Source organism: Tachyglossus aculeatus, unplaced genomic scaffold (assembly GCF_015852505.1).
Source record: "Tachyglossus aculeatus isolate mTacAcu1 unplaced genomic scaffold, mTacAcu1.pri scaffold_144_arrow_ctg1, whole genome shotgun sequence".
Classification (NCBI taxonomy): Eukaryota; Metazoa; Chordata; class Mammalia; order Monotremata; family Tachyglossidae; genus Tachyglossus; species Tachyglossus aculeatus.
This window is the reverse complement of record NW_024044868.1, coordinates 699,492-712,991: the sequence shown is the minus strand read 5'-3', so window position 1 is coordinate 712,991 and position 13,500 is coordinate 699,492. Positions and strand designations below refer to the sequence as shown.

The 13,500-nt window shown below is 52.1% G+C and overlaps 1 protein-coding gene across 1 annotated transcript; it reads right to left on the bottom strand.

Annotated features, from left to right (window-relative positions):
• Positions 1 to 534: 534 nt before the first annotated feature.
• Positions 535 to 12,547, bottom strand: LOC119923105 (nanos homolog 3-like). Its single transcript, XM_038742650.1, has 3 exons — positions 12,497 to 12,547; positions 731 to 1,065; positions 535 to 676 (listed from the first exon to the last, which is right to left on the bottom strand). Exons 1-3 carry the CDS (start codon positions 12,545 to 12,547, stop codon positions 535 to 537), a joined length of 528 nt encoding a protein of 175 aa, XP_038598578.1.
• Positions 12,548 to 13,500: the final 953 nt, after the last annotated feature.

Below are 13,500 nucleotides of genomic sequence, written 5' to 3'. Positions count from 1 at the left end.
AGCCACTGGAGAATTTTGAGGAGGGGAGTCACATGCCCAGAGCGTTTTTGTACAAAGACAATCCGGGCAGCAGCATGAAGTATGGATTGAAGTGGGGAGAGACACGAGGATGGGAGATCAGAGAGAAGGCTGATGCAGTAGTCCAGACGGGATAGGATGAGAGCTTGAACGAGCAGGGTAGCGGTTTGGATGGGGAGGAAAGGGCGGATCTTGGCAATGTTGCGGAGCTGAGACCGGCAGGTTTAGGTGACGGATTGGATGTGAGGGGTGAATGAGAGAGCGGAGTCGAGGATGACACCAAGGTTGCGGGCTTGTGCGACGGGAAGGATGGTAGTGCCGTCAACAGAGATGGAAAAGTCAGGGAGAGGGCAGGGTTTGGGAGGGAAGACAATAGCACTATTAATAACATTAATAACACGGTCGTAATGCTTAGAACAGCCTCCCGACTATGACGGAACCCGAGCATCTTCCCGGCCAACGCAAGAGCCGGGAAGATGGCGGGGGCGGCGGTCCTGCCCGTGTCCCCGCAGGAATTCAGCAGCCCCCTGGGGCGGACGCTGGCCCTTGGGGAGCCGTCCCTCCCGGGTTCCCCTTGGGCTTGGGCGGGTTGGGCCCGGGGGCCGCCTTGGACGGCGGGCTCCGCGGGCCGTAGGTGTAGATGGACGTAAAGCCGTTCCTGGTCAGGGGTCAGAAGTGACGGGTGTGGGCCGTGTCCTGGAAGGCTTCTCACTGCGGGCAGACGTAGCCCCGGAGGATGGGGCAGACCACCCGGCCCATGGCGTCCTTCAGGTTGTGGGATGGGTAAGTGTGGCGTGCCTCGCCATTGTGTCTACAGAAGGGGCAAGAGGGGCTGCCCTCCGGACCTACCGGCCGCGGGAGACTCCTCTCCCCCGACGCCGAAGCCGCCTCGGGCCGGCTGTCCCCGAGGCCCGGCTCCTCCTGGAAGGCTTCGACCCCTCGGGACAGGCCCAGGTAGTCCTTCCACGGGTTGAAGGCCTCCATCTTCGGGGGGCCTGCTCGGCCGAGGGTCCCGGGGGGGTCCGGGGGCGGCCGAGCCCCCTGGAGCTATGGGGAGAAAACACGAGACTCCGTCCTTCGATCCATCCGATTTATTGAGTGCTCACTAATAGCTGTTGCATCCGTTCATTGCTAAGGGCCTAAACGCTGTGGTGGAAACTGATAAATCGGGTGGGACACAGCCCCCATCCCACGTGTCGCTCACGGTCTCAATCAAGAGGAAACCAGGAGCCCTTCGAGGGACCAGGAGTGCGAGTCAGTCATTCAGTCCTATTTATTGAGCGCTTACTGTGCTCAGAGCACTATACTAAGCGCTTGGGATAGTACCGCAGAACAATTCCCTCCCCATAACGAGCTTTTGAGTCTCGAGGGGGAACTGCGTCTACGTCCCAGCTAAATACTCTCTCGGCGCATAGTACAGCGCTCTGCTCCGAGTAAGCTTCTTATGGTATTTGTTAAAGGGCTTCCTTCGTGCCAGGGGCTGAACTGAGATCTGGGGTAGACGCCAGGTAATCGGGACGGATACAGTCCCTGTCCCACATGGGGCTCGTCATCTTCATCTCCATTTTGCAGATGAGGGGACTGAGGCCAAGAAAAGTGCAGTGACTGGCCCAGGGTCAATCAAGAAATTGATGGCACTTATTGAGCACTTACCCTGTGCAGAGCACTGTACTAGGTGCTCGGGAGAGTCCAGTGTAACAGAGTTGGCAGACACGTTCTCTGCCCATTGGGAGCTGGTAGTCTAGAGGAGGGGAGAGACAAAATAAATTAAGGATGTGGACAACAATGCTGTGGGCAGGTTGAATATCTCAAGGTACAGACAAGAAAATTATAATAATAATGATAATCACTGTGGCATTTGTTAAGCTTTCTAATCCTGGCTCTGCGACTTGTCAGCTGTGTGACTTTGGGCAAGTCACTTAATAATGATTTTGGTATTTGTTAAGTGCTTACTATGTGCCAAGCACTCTTCTAAGATGGAATAATGGTAGTTGTTAAGCGCTTACTATGCGCAACGCACTGTTCTAAGCGCTCGGGAGGTTACAAGATGATCAGGTTGTCCCACGGGGGGGGTTACAGTTTTAATCCCCATTTTACAGACGAGGTCACTGAGGCCCAGAGAAATGAAGTGACTTGCCCAAAGTCACACAGGTGACAGTTGGCGGAGCCGAGATTTGAACCCATGACCTCTGACTCCAAAGTCCAGGATCTTTCAACTGAGCAACACTGCTTCTCCGTAGGGAGCGGGGGAAGGCGCTGAGCAAGGAACAAACAGGGAACAGGCAGTATGTGCACACAAACCGCACTCAACGGCTCAAGGCCAAACAGACTCAACAACAGGAGATAAAGAGACCAGGGCAAGAAAAACAAGCTTGCACCTGCAAGGCTCGGAGGCAACCTCAAGGCCATATCCGCAGCCAGCGATGGTTGGCAACGGGTGGCTGGGGGCGAGCCAAAGCAAACGCTTCGTGATTGGACAGAGCTGTTGCTAGGCTAGTGGCTGGAGGGCGGCGACTGAATGTGCTACGGGGCAAAGCCTCGATATGCCATTCCCCGAGAAAAACCCGGCCCCGGGCAACGGAGGGTATAAGAGACGAACAAGGCAAGGGGGGCTCTCGCTCTCTCTCGCTCTCTCTCGCTCTCTCTCTCTCTCTCTCTCTCGCTCTCTGTCTCTCGCAACCATGTAACTGCTGATAGCAAATAAACGGCAACCAAGCTTTGAACCTCTGGCTGACTCTTCCTGGTATGAACGCGCGGGCCGCGTCCGGAGACGTCCGAAGACCCGGAGAGGGTAAGTACCCGAGAGTTGCCCCCGAAACCCCGGGGAGCAACGAGTGGCGCCCAACGTGGGGCTCGGGTACCTCCATTGGGGAAGACCAGGGAGAGTGCCCCGTAGGCCAGGTAGCTAAAGGTCAGGCGGGAAGATGGGGACGGCACGATCGCTGCCCATATATAAGCCAGAAGATAAGGAATTGTACACCCGGCACTGTTACAAGATATTGAGAAGTAAGGGGGTAAAGATTGAGCTGAAAACAATAAGGGAATTTATAGGGAAGATAACTATGACCTCCCCGTGGATATTCGATTCCGGGATCACGGAGGAGCGGTGGGACGTTATTGGGGAACAGATGACGGCCTATGAAGACTCCCACCCGGGGGAGCTAAAGGACGTGGACTTCCTTATGCACGGTATCCTCCGTGCAGCCTTTCAAGGGCAGCAGACTCTCCTGGCTGCCATCCAAGAATTGGGCCGGAAACCTACTAATTGGGACTCCTTCCACGGGATGATCCAGAGGGAAAGGGAAACCTCTGATGACTTTTTCACTCGTCTTAGTGAGAGAGAAGAGACGATGGTTAAAAGAATTGTATGTGTATAAAGGAAGAAGGAGGGAAAAGGAGAAAGAAAAGAGAAGGTGAAGCAATTGCAGTTGAAGGAAATTGTCTGCTCAGGCATCTACACCCTGCGAAGCAGGTGTCCCATAACGAGGAATGATGGGTGGAGAGATTGCCTCTGAAGGAAATTGTATGTGTATGAAGGTTAGAGTAAGTGTGTGTGAAGGAGAAAGAGAAGAGACACGAGGGAACTTTAGTCGAATGTCGGTCTTCCTGTAATACTCCTGTGTTGCCTGTGCGAAAACCAGGCTCCCCTCTGTCCTATCGGTTAGTCCAGGACTTGCGTGCAATTAACTCTTACGTTTTGCCTGTGCATGCTGTGGTTCCTAGTCCCACGGCAGTAGTTAGCTCCGTGAGCCCCGAAGCAACCTGTTTTACTTGTATTGATCTAACTGGTGCTTTCTTTACTATCCCGGTGTCCTGTGAGAGCCAATACCTTTTTGCCTTTACCTGGGAAGGTCGTCAACTAACATGGACGAGGCTTCCCCAGGGTTTTGTTCACTCCCCAACTATCTTTTCGAGAGAATTGTGCAGAGTCCTATCTCCCCTCATATTACCCGAAGGGATCAGTATGTTCCAGTATGTGGATGATATCCTTATTGCTGGGGGCACGGAGGATCTGTGTCAGTCAGGTTCCCTCCAGGTCCTAGCATGTTTGCATCAGCTTGGTCTTAAAGTTAGTCTCGAGAAACTGCAGTGGTGTCAGCCCCAGGTAAAATATCTTGGGTTCATGTTGCGGGCGGGAGAAAGAGCAATCGCCTCCAAGCGAGCAAGCCTTATTCAATGCATGCCTCGCCCCACTACTAAGCGGGCCCTGAGAGGTTTTCTTGGTGCGGCTGGGTTTTGTCGAGCTTGGATTCCAGAATTTGGGTTGTTAACCAGACCCCTTTTTGAGCTCCTAAAAATGACTTCCCCAGAGCCCCTGGACTGGACTCCCGAGGCTGTAGAAACCTTTCAGACACTAAAATCATGCCTGAGTTCAGCCCCTGCCCTGGGACTCCCTGACTACAGTAAGCCGTTCTATTTGTACATTCATGAACGTCGCGGAGTGGCCTCAGGTGTTTTGTGCCAAACTCTCGGTCCTCACTATCGACCAGTAGCCTATTATTCAGGTATCCTTGATCCTGTCATTCTAGGTCAGATACCCTGTATCCGCTGCATAGCTGCGGTGGTAATGCTGCTTGAAAAGTCTCAGGATATCCTCTTGGGACATCCCGTTGTTGTTCGGACTCCGCATGAAGTTGTGCGCCTCCTTCGTGGAGCAGCCACCCAAGCCTTATCTGTGGCACACCTGACTAAATATGAGGTTGCTTTATTGGAAAATCCACAGGTACATGTGGAGCGCTGTGGCTCCTTGAATCCAGCTACCCTGCTTGAGTCCTCTCCCATGACTGACCAAATTCACGATTGTGACGAAGTAGTTCGGGAAACTGTCGCTCCTCGATCTGACCTTCGCGATGAGCCTTTGTCCTCTTCTGATCTAACTTTGTTTACAGATGGCTCCTCCTTTATGGACCAAGGGGTGCGCCTCACCGGCGCTGCTGTTGTTACCCTAACCTCTGTGCTGTGGACCGGCTCACTCCCAGCTTCTTGCAGCGCGCAGGCAGCTGAGCTTGAAGCCCTTACACAGGCATTATTACTCGGTAAAGGGAAGCGTGTGACCATCTATACAGACTCTAAGTATGCCTTTGGGGTCTGTCATGCTACAGGTGCCCTGTGGCAAAGTCTGGGGTTCCTCACTTCAGCGGGTCGTCAGGTTGCTAATGGGGATCGTATAGAACGCCTATTACCGGCCCTCTTGCTCCCAGCCGAGGTGGCCGTCGTGCATGTGCATGCCCACACCCGAGGAAGTGATTCCCCGAGTTTGGGCAATCGCCGAGCCGACGAGGCCTCTCGTTGGGCAGCTCGGCATGCCCCCCTTGTATGTGTAGCTCCTGTTATGACCCTGGCCCCCACGTCTATGCCTGGCACTCTGTTTCCCTCCCTGTTTACTGATAAGGAAAGAGCTGAGTGGCCTCGGCAATATGAGGCACTGGAACGGGACGGACTCTTTTGGGTCCCTGATGGACGCCCTATTTTGCCCGCTGCTGCACTGCGACCAGTTTGTCTGGGTCTTCACCAGGAGACTCACCTTGGTGCAGATGCCCTGGCAGCCACAGTTCTCCGAGTTTGGTTTGCCCCAGGTATCCATCCTGTTGCCAAACGTGTCATAGCCAGTTGTGCTACTTGCCAGAGCTTCAATGCTCACCCTGGTTATCGGGTTCCCTTGGGGGGGACGCCCTTGGGTCTATTCCCCTTATGAGGGTTTGCAGGTTGATTTTGTGACACTTCCGAGGGCTGGTCGTTTCCGATATTTACTAGTCATTGCTGATCACCCGATTAGGTGGATGGAGGCTTTCCCTTCCTCCCGAGCAACTGCTCTTATGGTGGTGAAATGTCTCTAGCGGGAAGTCATTCCCAGGTTTGGGCCACCTGCTGTTATTGATTCTGATCAAGGATCACATTTTACTGAGTCTGTTCTATCTGAAATTTATCGACCTGTCTCTATATGTTGCCAACTTGGACTTCCCAAGCGCTTGGTGCAGTCCTCTGCACACAGTACGCACTCAATAAATACGATTGAATGAATGAATGAATGAATCGACCACTTGGAATTGAATGTTCTTTACATGCACCATACCAGGGCGATGATGCCCTGCGAGCCTATGTTTTGTCTCTCCAGGCAATTCTAGCTGAGCTGCAGGCTGCTGGAATCCTTCATCAGCGCATCCCTCTCACGGATCATCTGCATCCGTTCATCGCTGGAGATTGGGTTTGGGTTAAGCGCATGGTCGGCAACGGTTCACTTAAGCCATCCTGGGAGGGGCCCTACCAGGTTCTCTTGTCTTCCTTTTCTGCAGTTCGTGTTGCTGAGCGCCCCTCATGGATCCATCACTCCCAGGTGAAGCCAGCTGTTTTTGATGCTTCGCCTCCTGATTGTCTCAAGATTCCGAGCCACCCACTGTCCCAGCTTTACGGCTGCGTCGAACTTCTACCGGATGGGCCTCGGTCCTGTGAGATTTTCTGTGTTTTTCAGCTCCTGAAGGCCTGCCTCCGACGCGCTTCATCTACCCTGATGCTTCTACAAACCCCGACCACACCCCTGTCCAAAGCTGAAGTCACAGACATGCAGCGCCGTCTGGACGCTGTGTTTCGCTGAGGAGGGGGATTGTTGTGTGTGCTCAGTTGTGCCTGGATTGTTGTGTGTGCTCAGTTGTGCTTGAATTTTTCTGTTGGATTTTTCTATCTTTTCTTTTTGCCTGGATGTTTTTGTCTTTTCCTTATCCTTTACTTTAGGCTCCGGCTTTGCGGAAGACCTTTGTTATCCCGAGGAGGGTCGTATGTGATCCTCCCGGTGGCCATGGGCCTCGGAAGGATCAAAGGGGGGTTTTGCTTTTGCTCATGTGCCTCCCGTGCCTCCTTCGTCTCTTTTGCTCCACTGTTGCCCGGGTGGTCCGCGAGATTAAGGCCCATTGCGCGGACGCCCTTAGCGGTCCCCGCCATAACGAGAGGGGGACACGTAGGGAGCGGGGGAAGGCGCTGAGACAGGCAGTATGTGCACACAAACCGTACCCAACGGCTGAAGGCCAAACAGACTCAACAACAGGAGATAGAGAGACCAGGGCAAGAAAAACAAGCTTGCACCTGCAAGGCTCGGAGGCAACCTCAAGGCCATATCCGCAGCCAGCGATGGTTGGCAACGGGTGGCTGGGGGCGAGCCAGAGCAAACGCTTCGTGACTGGACAGAGCTGTTGTTAGGCTAGTGGCTGGAGGGCGGTGTGTGCTACATGGCAAAGCCTCGATACGCCATCCCCCGAGAAAACCCTGCCCCCGGGCAACTGAGGGTATAAGAGACGAACAAGACAAGGGGGGGCGCGCCACTCTCCCTGTCTCTCCCTCTCTCTATCTCGCTCTCTCTCTCTCTCGCTCTCTCTCTCTCTTTCATCCATGTAACCGCTGATAGCAAATAAACGGCAACCAAGCTTTGAACCTCTGGCTGACTCTTCCTGGTGTGAACGCGCGGGCCGCGTCCGGAGATGTCCGAAGACCCGGAGAGGGTAAGAACCCGAGAGTTGCCCCCGAAACCACGGGGAGCAACGGTACATGACAAGTGTTTAACAGATTCTAGACTTCTAGACTGCGAGCCCGCTGTTGGGTAGGGACCGTCTCTCTATGTTGCCAACTTGTACTTTCCAAGCGCTTAGTACAGTGCTCTGCACACAGTAAGTGCTCAATAAATACGATTGAATGAATGAACGAATGAACAGATACCGTAGTTGTTTTTAATCTTATAACCTAAAAGAATAAGAATTACTCTAACTGTAAACTCATTTTGGGCGGGTAACGCGTCTACTAACTCTGTTATATTGAACTTTTCCAAGTGCTTAGTACAGTGCTGGGTCCAGAGTAAGTGCTCAATAAATAGGATTGATTGATTGATTGATTGAGGCTTGAGTTCTGATGCCCACCCTGCTACTGGCTTGCTTTGTGGCCTAGGGCAGTGACTTAACATCCCTAGAATCTCTCTTCCTCTTACACTCTGAGCCCCTGTGGGACAGAAATTGTGTCTGAACTGATTCTTTGGTTTCTACTCCAGCTAGTGAAACGATTTAGGCAGATGACTTTTTAATCAATACGATAATGATATCATTATTAATAATGACTATGAAAATATAACGATACGCTCTTTAGCATGACTCTGGGGGTGGGAACGAAAGTTGGAAAATGGGAGGTGGTATGGGAGAAGGGTAGAAAGGTTGACTGCAGCTCCATCTGTCTTGTCGAATCCGTCCTCTCTCAGCCATCCATCCATTCATCTATCCATCCATCCATTCATCTATCCATCCATCCATTCATCTATCCATCCATCCATCCAGAGCACGGGCTTGGGAGTCGGAGGTTGCGGGTTCTAATCCCAGTTTTGCCACTTGTCTGCCGTGTGACCTTGGGTAAGTCACTTCACTTCTCTGGGCCTTATTTCCCTCATCTGTAAAATGGGGATTGAGACTGTGAGCCTCATGTGGGACGGGGACTGTGTTCAGCCTGATTACCTTGTATCTACTACAGTGCTTGGCACATTGTAAGCACTTAACAAAGACCATAAGTATTACTATTATTATTATCAATGGTATTTATTGACCACATCCTGGGTGCAGAGCACTGTAGTAAGCTCTCAGGAGAGTTGAAAAGAGATAAAATTGCCTTGTTCCTGCTCTCCAGGAGATTATGATCTAATGGGGGAGCTAGACACAGAAGAAATTACGTAGAGGAGGAAATAGAAAAGGGAAAGATGAGAAAGAGGATGAACGCTTGAATCAGGAGTATAGTTTATATTGTCAGTATGAGCAGAGCTTCAGCGATCCGGACAAGTCAGAAGAAGTAACGTGGCCTAGTGGGTTGACAGCGGGCCTGGGATTCAAACGGACATGGGTTCTGATCCTGGCTCCACCACATGTCTGCTGTGTGACCTTGGGCAGGGTCGCTTACTTTCTCCGTGCCTCAGTTCCCTCATTTGTAAAACGGGGATTGAGTTGTGAGCCCCACTGGGGACACGGACTGTGTCCAATCTGATTAGCTTATAACTACTCCAGCACTTAGCATAGTGCCTGACGTACAGTAAGCGCTTGAAAAAGGCCAGAAGAAAAAGTTACAGTGGGCTGATTGACAGATTGAGTGTCTCAGGTTGGGAATTAGACATAGGTAAAACGATTCACAGTGGCTAAAACGGTCACTGAAAACAGGAACTGTTGGGACGCTGGGATGGTGATGCCACTGTCTCCGCAGGAACCCCGAGGGCCGGCACCATCACTGACGGTGCAGGGACTGGGCTCTAGTCTCCCAGAAACTTCAAGAACCACATGACCAGAGGGTGTTTGGCTCATTCACATCACGAGGTTCCCTTGGCAGGGCCCCGAGCCATCCTCCAGGGATAAAGCTCCTGCTTTATCTACAGCGACGAGGGCCCGCCTGGAGAGCTTGTCAGGGTCTGAGGCAGAGCAGAGAGAGGTAGAGGGCTCCACTCTGCTCCTTCCTGGCTGACCGAACCCAGGAGTCTGAGGGGAAAGAAGGGACCAGACCAGTCCTGAAGAGGTCGGCGACCCCCAGCCCCACGCTGCCCTGGTGACAGTGACCGGGAGTGAGTGGGATGGAGGGGCGGGGGAGATGAGGATGGGGATGGAAGAGATGGAGCCAGTCTGGGGCCGAAGTTGGGGTTCGGACCAGGGCTGCGGACCCAAACGGGGCATGAGGGGAGGGGTTTTCCAGTTCAGTAACCCCCAACCGTCACACCCCTCTCCTCCTTCCTCCTCAAACCTCGCTACCATGCCAACCATCTGCCGGGCTGCAGTGCTCCATGACAACGTCAGCGCTGTCGACAGTCGCTTTGGCCTTCAGTGGGTCCCAGAATCCCTTGCAGAGGGTCAATGACAGGCAGAGCTGAGAGAGCGTGGCCAGCTTTGGACAACCACTGCACTATCAGCAATTCCTTCCAGTAAGGGTTCTTCCCAAATGTTGGAAGAAGACAAATAGTGGGAAAGGCTGGAATCCCTGCCCTCAAGAACTTTCCAGACAACTGGGCTAGGTTGACACGGTATAATTTATTATCGATCGGTTAATCTTGAATCGTATTGATTGAGGGCTTATTGTGTGCACTAAGCACGTGGAGAGTAATAATAATGAGGGTAGTACTTGTTAAGCTCTTACTCTGTCCCAAGCACTGTCCTAAGCGCTGGGGTAGATACACGTTAAGCAGGTTGGATACGGTCCTTGTTACACATGGGGCTCACTGTCTTAACCCCCATTTTACAGATGAGGTAACTGAGGTTCAGAGAAGTGAAATGGCTTAGCCATGGTCACACAGCAGACATGAGGTGGAGCCAGAATTAGAACCCAGGTCCTTCTGACTCCCAAGCCCTGCTCTATCCGCTTTAGAGCACCATTACAGACACATTTCCTGCCCCTCCTAGAAGGAAAGATGAATATGCAATTATTGGGCTCCATTTTACAGATGAGGAAACTGTGGCCCAGAGAAGTGAACGACTTGTCCAAGGTCCCACAGCAGCAAAGGGACAGAGGCAGGATTAGAACCCAAGTCCGCTGACTCCCGCTGAGCTATGTTTGGGAGAGTCCAATAGAACAGAGCTGGGAGATTTGTATGCTCCCCTCAAGGAGCTCACAGTCAAGAGAACTCCTGGGCCCGTGCTTTTTCCACTAAATGTGGATGGAAATGAGTTGATTCGCACTTGAATTAGGTCAAGTGGGATTAGAGGGCTGGGAAATGAATCGGGGAAGCTGTTTGGAGGAGGGGGGGGGATTTTAGCAGTGCTCAGAATTCGGAAAGAACTGTGCCCTCTCTGATTTTGAGCCGATAAGAGAGGGTGTTCCAAGCTAGGATGGGAACGGGAGAGTCGATCGCGAGTAACTACTAGAAAGTTGCTCTGAGAGCTGAGGAGACGTGTTGAACGACCGAAAGGGATGGCAGGGAGCCTTCAAGCCGATCGTGAGTTTTTGTTGCTTGTGAAAAGACACAACTTGTCCTGAGGGGAGGTTGAGGAAAGGACAGATGTAGGTTGAGCGATGCTTTAGGAAAGGACTTGATGAGCTATGCTTGTGTTTGTGTGTGTACATGTGGGAATGCAGATATGTCGTCAAATGGAATCAGCTTGGTGTATATGTGGGTTTTATTTTTGTTGTTTGTTATATGATATCATTAAGTGCTTGTTATATGCCAGGTACTGTACTAAACACTAGGGTGGATACAAGCTCATCCGGTTGGACACAGTCCATGCCCCACATGGTGCTTTCAGTCAAAATCCCCAATTTACAGATGAGGTAAGTACTGAGGCACAGAGAAGGTAAACAACTGGCCCCAGGTCATACAGCGGACAAGAGGCGGAGACAGGGTTAGAATCCAGGGCCTTCTGTCTACCAGCTCATTCTCTCTCCACTAAATGGATGAATTTATGTAGAAAGGCTCTTCTTGTTTGACTCTAAAACCATCAAAAAAAATTCACTACAGTCATGTTCATATCTTTAAGTTCTCTGACCTCTCCTATCCACTATTCATTTTAGTTTCGGTCTCCTCAACCGAAAATAATACTCTTGATATTTATTAAGTGCTTACTGCATTCCAAGCAGAGTATTAAGTGCTGGGGGAGATTCAGGACCCTGTGGTAGAACACAGCCCGTGTCTCACGAGGGATTCACAGACTAAGTAGGAGGGAAAGCAGATATCGAATCCTCTTTTTACTATTGAGAAAACTGAGGCATAGAGAAATTAAGTCACTTTCTCATGGCTTTGCAGCAGAGAACTGGTAGAGGTGGGATTAGAACCCAGGTCCTCGGACTCTCAGGCCTGTGTTCTTCCCAATAGCCCCCTGCTTCTACACAGTTGGAAGCTTGGTGCCTCCAATAGAATGGAAGTTCCCCGGGGGGAGTGATTATATGTATTAATACCACGTCCACTGTGGCTCCTCAATAAATAGAACCGATCGACTTAGTCCTATTCCTTCACCCCCAACATCAATGCCTCTGAATTGAAGTCTTCCCTCTTCCTGTGCAGGGAGTCATCATCATTCCCCAGAAACGTTCAGTGCCTCCACCGTGAACTCAGAGATCATTTTGAATTTAATAACTCCCTCCTCTCCATAGAGAATCACCAGCAAATGTCCTGTCAATTCCTTCACTCATCCCATCAATGGACTCTAACTATGGCTCTTCCCTCATACACTGCAGAAAGTCAATACTGCCTCCCCAAAATGCCCAACGTCTCCACGGTGAAGGAATTCCTCCTGCTGAGTTTCTCGGAGGTCCGGGAGCTGCAGCTGGTCCACGCCGCGCTGTTCCTCCTGGTCTACCTGGCGGCCCTGACGGGGAATCTCCTCATCGTCGCCGTCACCGTCCTGGAACGGCGCCTCCACACCCCCATGTACTTTTTCCTCAGGAACCTGTCCGTCCTCGACGTCTGCTACATCTCCGTCACCGTCCCCAAATCCATCCACGACGCCCTGACCGACAAGAGATCCATCTCCTTCCTGGGCTGTGCCACCCAGCCCTTCTTGGTGGCCCTGTTTGCCGGGTCCGAGCTGTTCCTCCTCATGGCGATGTCTCATGACCGCTACGCAGCCATCTGCCTCCCCCTGCGCTACGAGCTCATCATGACCAACACGGCCTGTGGAAAGATGGCAGCCGCCTCCTGGCTCACCAGTGTGATGTCTGAGGTCTTGTATTCAGCTTTGACTCTCAGTTCTTCTGTGACATTCCCTCTCTGTTGAAGATCTCCTGCTCCAAGGAGCACATCGTCATCGATGTGAGCGTCACCGGTGGGGTAGCTTTTCTTGTCGTCTGCTTCATTCTCATCATCATCTCGTATGTGCGCATCTTCCGGGCCGTGCTGAGGATGCCGGCCACCGAGAGCCGGGCCAAAGCCTTCTCCACCTGCCTGCCTCACCTCGCCGTCGTCACGGTCTTCTTCTCGGCTGCGGCGGTTGACTACGTTAAGCCCGTGTCAGACTCTCCTTCGACCCTGGACCTGCTGGTGTCCGTTTTCTATACCGTGGTGCCTCCCGCCTTTAACCCCCTCATCTACAGCCTGAGGAACCGGGACATGAAGGCCGCCCTGGGGAGAGTCCTAAAGGGGAGATTCCTCCTCCCTCTTCTAAGGGACAAAATGTCTGTTTCCTTTTGCTGACTATCTCATTCCTCATCAGGGTTCTGACTTTGAGGGTAGCCATATAAAGAGGTGTCCAAAGAGAATGTCCAGGGTCTGAGGATTTCTCAATGTCGGGGATGGAGGCTGATAAGCCGCGTATGACTGTAAGCCCGGCGTGGTGAGGGATTGTCTCTCTTTATCCTGAATGGTACTTTCCAAGCGCTTAGTACGGTGCTCTGCACTCGGTGAGCACTCAATAAATATGATGGAATGAATGACTGGCAAGTGATTGTTTGGGCAGCATCGTGGCTTAGCGGAATGAGCTGGGAGTCATGAGATTTGAAAGGTCCGCCCGATTCCGCCACTGGCCGGCCGTATCACCTTGGATCAGCAACGTAACC

Excerpts from the sequence above, each read along its gene's own strand:
- LOC119923105 (XM_038742650.1), bottom strand. The coding sequence starts at position 12,547 with ATGAGGAGGAACAGCTCGGACCCGGCAAACAGGGCCACCAAGAAGGGC. Across the intron at positions 1,066-12,496 it reads GGGCCACCAAGAAGGGCTGG|CTCCAGGGGGCTCGGCCGCC; the intron begins GTGGCACAGCCC and ends TTCTCCCCATAG. Across the intron at positions 677-730 it reads CGGGGCTACGTCTGCCCGCA|GAACGGCTTTACGTCCATCT; the intron begins GTGAGAAGCCTT and ends ACCCCTGACCAG.